General features: G+C 42.5%; 1 protein-coding gene across 1 annotated transcript; it reads left to right on the top strand.

Moving 5' to 3' along the window:
* Positions 1 to 2617: 2617 nt before the first annotated feature.
* LOC126625433 (uncharacterized) lies at positions 2618 to 3911 on the top strand. The gene is made up of 3 exons (XM_050294527.1): positions 2618 to 2708; positions 2955 to 3069; positions 3341 to 3911. Exons 1-3 carry the CDS (start codon positions 2618 to 2620, stop codon positions 3909 to 3911), a joined length of 777 nt encoding a protein of 258 aa, XP_050150484.1.
* Positions 3912 to 7585: the final 3674 nt, after the last annotated feature.

Here is a 7585-nt window from a genome sequence, read left to right as displayed (position 1 = left end):
GCCTCAATAAAGTCCCTTCGACCTCACAGTACGTAAGGGTTCAGGGTTTTTAGGGTTTGTGTGGACGACGGCGGCTAGGGTTTGGTGTAGCTACAACAGTTCGTCCTTGTTTCTATTTAAAGATAGAGAGGTTTCTTCGGCTCTTTAACTCGGACTTGAAGTTGTCGGAGTCAGAGAATTTGGAAGTTATGATTAGTGATACAGTAACGAAGAGACTTAGGGTTTCGAAGTTTTTCTTGGTTGGCAAGGTTCTCACCCAGAAAAATCCTCAGCCTAACATTGTAATGGGGGTTATTAAGGATCTATAAGGCTTGAAGGTGAATGTGTAGGCAAAGGCGATAGGGGATAATCGAATACTTTTTAGTTTTGATTCGGAAGTAGAATTGTGTTTGGTGTTAAAGGGTAGCCCTTGGTTTTTTGGGAAATCTCTATTGATGTTGGCTAAAGTTAAAGGGTTGCAAGTTTCTATGGATGTTCCACTGCGGGAGCAGTGTTTTTGGGCACGTATCCATGGTCTCCCACCGCCATTCATGACCAGAGAGATGGGAGAGATTATCGGTGTAGCCCTTGGGATGATTGTGCAAGTGGAATGCGTGAATGATTTCTGTTTTAGGGAATATATGGGAATTAGGGTGGCGATAGATGTGTTTAAACCTCTTTGCCATGGGGTGCAATTGAGACTCCTGATTTCGGAGGGAGAAAGGATGGTTGGGGTGTTTATGTAGTATGAAAGACTTCCATCCTACTGTTTTCTCTATGGGTTGCGAGATTACAAGTGTACCCAATGCCATTTGTTTGATAGGGAAGATGTGGACGAAGTTTGTATACCGTATGGTAGGTGGCTGCAAGCAGGCTATCCCATGTTGGGATCAATTCGTAGGAAGCCGAGAGATATGTCTTCGCCGGTGATGGAGCAGGTCTTAGGGTTTGAAGTCAGTGGGTGGTTAGTTAGCAGGCATGGATCAGTTTGCTTGGGGAGGGTGTCAGGAGGGGGCCTATTTTGAACGGTGAGTTGGGGGTGGCAATGAGGTATGGCAAGATGGGGGGAAAAAGGTTGTTCCCATAGACTCAGAAACTCCTTTATTGTTGGGGGAGTTGTTCCTCATTACCATTAACCCAAAATTCAGTATGGGAAGTCTAGCCAAGGAAGGGGTAGTGGGAGAAGGATAAGAGTCAGCAAGAGGGCACGCCTGAATAGACAAGGGGGTGTGAGGTCAAACCCGAGTTTGCCTATTAGCTCGGTGTTAGGTGATGCAAAGACAATAGGGGTGAAATGAAGGTGGGGTCTAAACTCTACTACTAGAACTTTGAAGTCTGGTTCTCTCAAGCAAGTATATTCTAGTCTATCAGTGGGTGGTGTTGGTAAGCACACCAGCCATTCACAATGAATACTTTATGTTGGAACTGTCAAGGATTGGGGGATTCTCGTGCAGTTCAGGCTTTGTTGGAGCTTATCCACCATCATCGTCCCCTGGTTGTCTTCCTATGTGAGACAAAATGTAGTGAGGTTGCAATGGTACAAAAACAGCGTAGCTTGGGCTTTGACAAATCTTTTTCAGTTTCGGGTAATGGGAAGTCGGGGGGTTTGTTGGTGTTATGGATGGAGGAGGTGGAGATTGATGTTATTTCATCTTCGGCAAATCATATTGATATGAAGTGTCATTTATTGGAGGTCAGGTGTCGTCTTACGAGGTTTTATGGACATCCAGTAATGGCAAATAGGCAGCACTCTTGGTCCTTACTTGCTGATCTAGGGCAACGAAGTTCATTATCGTGGATATGTCTGGGGGATTTCAAACAAATTCTAAGTGTGGATGAGCAGTTGGGGGTAACTAGTGTAGGGAGAGTCAGATGGACTGTTTCGGGAGGCGGTTCATGCTGGTGAATTGATTGATATGGGTTTTGTTGAAAATTCTCATACTTGGACGGATAATAGGGAAGTTGAGGTGAGATGTCACCTTGACCGAGTTTTTGCTTCTCAACCATGGTTGAATTTGTTTCCTGCATCACGGGTTTGCCATCTAAATCAACCTAAGTCAGACCATTTACTTCTTTTGGTGGAAATTCGATGTTCGGCTGCATCACCTAGTAGGAGGGGGAAGAAGAGGTTTAGATTCGAGGAGATGTGGCTAAAGGATGAGAGCTACGAAGCGATCATCAGTTCGGCATGGAATAAATCAATGTCGGGGGTTCCACTTTTCCATGTGTGTGAGAAGATTTGTTTCACACGATGTGTCTTGTTAGCATGGCAACAAGAGGTGTTCGGCTTTACGAAGGCAGAGATTGCTAAAGTGCGAGATAAGTTGGGTGTATTGTTTGAGCATCCACCTTCGGCTGAGCTATATGCGACAAGGGGGAGTTATTGGGTCAGCTTGATTCACTTCTTAGGCGGGAGGGGATAGGAATACAATGTTTTTCCATTTGCGGGCGTCCGATCGTAAATGAAAAAAATACTATTAAGGGGCTAAGGGATGCATAAGGAGTGTGGCAGGATTCCAGGGCTGGAATTCAAAGCACGGTTGTAGGGTATTTTCAAAATATTGTTCACTCCCATGGTGTTCTTAACAATGCGGTACAAGAGGTGATGGTGTCTTGCTCCCAACGGGTTACCCCCGAAATGAATGCAAAGTTGTTGAAGCCTTACTCGGAAGAGGAGGTTTGTGTTGCACTTTTCCAAATGCATCCGTCCAAAGCCCTAGGTCCGGATGGTATGTCACCTTTGTTTTTTAAAAAGTTTTGGCATGTTGTTAAGCATGACTTGGTGAATGCTATTCGCTCTTTTCTCACCTCTGGACGGTTACTACGGGAGGCTTGTTTCACTCATGTTGTATTAATTCCTAAGATCAATCACCCACAAGAAATGTCATAATTACGCCCGATTTGTCTATGTAAGGTAATCTATAAGATTGGTGCAAAGGTGATTTCTGATAACACTTTGGTGGCAACGGAAATAGGTCATTTCCTTCAAAATAAAAGGTGGGGACGGAAGGGATCCTTTGCACTCAAATTGGATCTGAGCAAGGCATACGATAGGGTGGAGTGGAATTTTTTGGAAGCTATGATGTTGAGGTTGGGGTTTGATAGTAGATTGGTGGTTGTCATGATGATGTGTGTGAAATCGGTTTCATACTCCTTTTTGGTTAATGGCGAAGAATGTGGGTTTGTTGTGCCATCTCATGATCTTCGTCAAGGTGACCCTCTATCTCCCTATTTTTCTTCTTCTTTGTATTGAAGGTTTGTCAGCCCTTATTGCGTATAAAGAATAGAGGAGAGTGATTAGTGGGATAAGGATTTGTGATAGTGCTCCTAGTGTTCATCATTTGTTGTTTGCCGATGATAGTTTCTTGTTTGGTAAGGCGAAGTTGGAAGAGTGTGCAGAGGTTCAACATATTCTGGATATGTTCTGCCAAGCATCAGGTCAAGAAATAAATTTGGGTAAAAGTAGTATTGCTTTTTTTGCTAACGTGACTGGCTGTGAGCAGCAAGGGTTGGCACATTTTTTTGGTGTTCAATTAGTGGAGCAGCATGAGAGATATTTGGGCTTGCTTACGTTTGTGGGTAGGAGCAAATGGCAAACTTTTGCTTATATTAAGGAGAGAGTTCATAAGAGGCTATGTGGGTGGAAAGGAAAGTGTTTAAGCGGAGCAGGACGAGAGTTTCTTGTGGAGGTGGTGGCTCAGGCATTGCCTTCATATGCTATGAATTGTTTTCTGATTCCAAAGACTTTTTGTGATGATCTACATCAGCTCATGGCTCGATTTTGGTGGGGTAGTGATCCTGACTCAAGGAAAATTCATTGGAAGTCGTGGGATAAGTTGTGTTTGGCTAAACCGGAAGGGGGTATGGGGTTGCAGAACCTTTATGTCTTTAATCTAACAGTGTTGGAGAAACAAGGGTGGTTTATTCTCTAGGATCCCAAGTCTTTGACAGCAAGGTTGTTTAAAGCAAAATATCACCCCCATTCGTCATTTTGGGATGCTTCAGTCCCCTCTTCTTCGTCGTATTGTTAGTCTAGCATACTCAAAGCTAGAATTGCCTTGGAGAAGGGGTCCAAATGGTTGATTGGTGATGGGGCGTCTGTATATGTATGGAAGGATCGATGGGTACCTAAACCATCGACTTTTCATCCTATAACCCAGCCGCCTCCCTCAATGGAGAATATGTTGGTGCAGGAATTGATTGATAAGGAAAGGAGAATGTTGTGTGACACTAAATTGAGTGCATATTTTGAAGAGAAGGATAGGGAGCATATTCGTGCTCTACCAATTAGCAATAGCCTACCTCCGGACAAGTTGGTATGGCATTACACTGATAGGGGTCAATTCACGGTTAAAAGTGCTTATGAGGTTGCTTGGGATTATGTTAAACCATCTTCTTTGAGTGCTTCTTCTTCAGCTCTTGGTGGTAATCCATTTACTCCGTTATGGAAGGCAATATGGCAGGCCAGAGTCCCGTCAAAGGTACGGAATATGATATGGCGGACTTGTCAAGACATTCTCCCAACAAAAGAGAATTTGTCAAAGAGAAGGGTTGGTTCGGATTCATTATGTGTTTTATGTAGTGGAAAGCCAGAAATAGTGGTGCATGTTCTTAAGGATTGTTCATTTGCCAGAGCTACATGGTTTGCAACCCCATGTAGTCTTCTAGTTGATTCCGTTCCCTATGGATCGGTTAAAGAATGGTTCATGTTGTTACTTCAAAATCACCATTTGGACTTTAATTTTATGTGCGTAATGGTGTGGCATTTGTGGCAAGAGAGGAATTATAGGATTTGGAAGGGGAATCATGGGTCTCTAGCTATGGTGGCTCAGCGTGCGGTGTCTTGGTTGCAAGAATTTCAGGTCGCGGTAGAGCTTGTAACTGCTGCTTAGCATTGCCGTCCTCGGGATGGGCTTACGGGTGATGGTGAAGGGGTGGCAGAGGATTGGTTGTCATACAACTTAAACATAATGGGCCTTGTGGACCAAAACATTTTTGGGCCCCGAAGCCCAAAACCAACTTAAAAGCCCAATACGAACATTTCGTATAATTAATTAACTAATTAATTAACCTTGACCATTTTTCAATTAAACCATTTAATTGCATATCCATTTCATTTAATTTCTTCACTTTCATCCTTACTCGGTGTACGATCCATTAGGTTCCATTTAGTGAGGTAGTGGGCGATTGTTACTCTTAACGATCGATTGTGAATTGAAACTATTTCAATTCTCCCTTTGATTAGTGTTTGCTAATCTTCAGGGCTTCCACAAACCATGAGTGACACCTAGCAGTATGTCATGGTTACCCAAGCTAAGTAGAAGTGGTTGGAGAACCTATCCAGTTACAACTACAATGCAATACGGTCCTTCTCTAATACAATACTCTTAATCACATTGTTTAAGTGATAGTTTGTTTCATGTCTACTAGCCAATGTGATACTTCTCTATATGATTCAATTGAATATGATTTGGAACAAACTTCCTAAGTCATATTCATATGCTTTGGCCAAAGACTCTCGAATCATATCTTAGAGTATTCTCCTTCCACCATGGAAGGTTAGAGATCCCTTGTTGCGCATTCATATGCCTACATGACTAGATAGCTTGACCCCAACAATGTCGTGGACACTCCAATGGAATGCCTTTGACATGATCAAAGATCAAGGACCTAACCATTAGACATCTATGATGCCTCAGGTCAAAGGACTACTTTGCATATTGCAACTATTGAGTTCTTACATGACATGTATGTTCGAACTCTCTTTTGATCGTTGTTCAATGTACTCGATTACTCTTTCGAGCACCTATGTGTTTGTCTTAGTGTCCAACACTAATTGATTTGAGACTAGTCATACTCACGCTTGAGTCGACATAACACATACTAACCTTAGCAGATTGTCAATGCCCAATTGGCAATCCTATGGCTATGAACGTTTTAGGAATGAACATAAGAGAAGGGTCTCGTTAATCTAACTTACTTAAATCACTTATCTCTTAGATCAAATACATTCCTTGGATTCTCTTATTGCTTAAACACATGATACAATAAATAGTGATTAACAATAAGCTTCGCCCTTCATTAAACATATAAAAGTTTAATACAATAAGTATTCCAAAAGCTGTTACATCAAATGAGTGGCTTTGTGGGCATACTTCCAACACTTTCAACTCAAATTTCGATTTCAAGTGAACGACAATTTCCTCAAGCTCTGCGAAGAGTTCCGATGAGGTTCATGTTGTTGATATAAACTACAACGATCGCAAATTCAGAATGTGACATTCAGTGGAAGTCCTTTTGGAATTTCATGTAGATTTCCATATCTAGATCCTCATAAAGATACACGGTTACCACGTCCATAAGCTGCATATTCAGTTTTTCAGAAATTACCAAACTAATAAGGTAGCAGAATGTTATGATGTCCATTACGGGGGAATACGTCTACTCGTAATCAATCCCAGGGCATTAAGAGAAGCCTTGCACTACGAGGTGTGCTTTGTATCACACTATTTCATTCTTCTCATTACACTTCCTCACGAAAACCCACTTGCAGCCCATAGGCTTTACACGTGGTAGAGTAAGAGCTACATGCCTAAACACCTTACATTTCACAAACAAATTGAGTTCGACCTAGATTGCCGTTCTACGTCAACACTCATGAACAAAACGTGGTTCAATGTTGTCACTATGCATGATGTCAGAAGCAACTATATACGCAAATGCATCATCGACAATCATCTCATTTCGATTCCAAACCTCATCTAATACTGCATAATGGACCGAAATCTCACGATTCTCAGGAGGTCGATATGTCTTATCTAAGACATCATCGTAGTCTAGTATAACCTCATGCGTTGGAACAGATGAGTAAGCAATGGTCAGATTCAAACTATGGTAACTAGTTTGTGCCGTTTTCCTCTACCGGGGTTGTGAATCCTTTAAACCAGGGGGTCTACCACGCTTCAGGATAGGAGCTGATGATTGGCTAGCTGTTAGTGTACTGAGCCACGTGAAAGGTGCGGCCTTCCCACCCTCAAGGATGGTCTGGCCTTCCAAGGCAGTGATACAGTGTGCGTTAAGTACATTCATCCTTACAGGTGTGTTTGCAGCGGGTATATGTAATCTCGTCACCTTTGCTAGATCACTAACATCATCCGGCATGCTTTGAGCGATGCTCTAAAGATCAAGAATACGTCGCACTTCAGTTTCAGACTAAGGGGTGCGGGGATCTAAATGAGACATAGTAGGAGTAACCACAATAATTCGCAGTGTTCTATAAAAACGTTAGTGATCTTATCTCCCCCTAACAATGGAAAGACTATCTTATCGAAGTGACAATCAGTAAAACGTGCGGTAAAGAGATCTCTTGTCAAGGGCTCTAAGTAGCAAATAATGGATGGCGAATCATAGCCGATATAGATTCCCATTTTTCTCTAAGGACCCATTTTGGTACGTAGTGGCAGCGTTATTGGCACATAGACTGTGCACCCAAACACACTTAAATGCGAGACGTCAGGCTCGTATCCAGTAACCAACTATAACAATGAATGAGGTTGGGTAGCGGTAGGCCTCAGGCGGACCAACATAGTTGTGTGCAATATTGCAT

Source organism: Malus sylvestris, chromosome 6, assembly GCF_916048215.2.
Source record: "Malus sylvestris chromosome 6, drMalSylv7.2, whole genome shotgun sequence".
NCBI lineage: Eukaryota > Viridiplantae > Streptophyta > Magnoliopsida > Rosales > Rosaceae > Malus > Malus sylvestris.
Note: the sequence above shows the minus strand (reverse complement) of the source record. Positions and strands in the feature narration are given on the sequence as shown.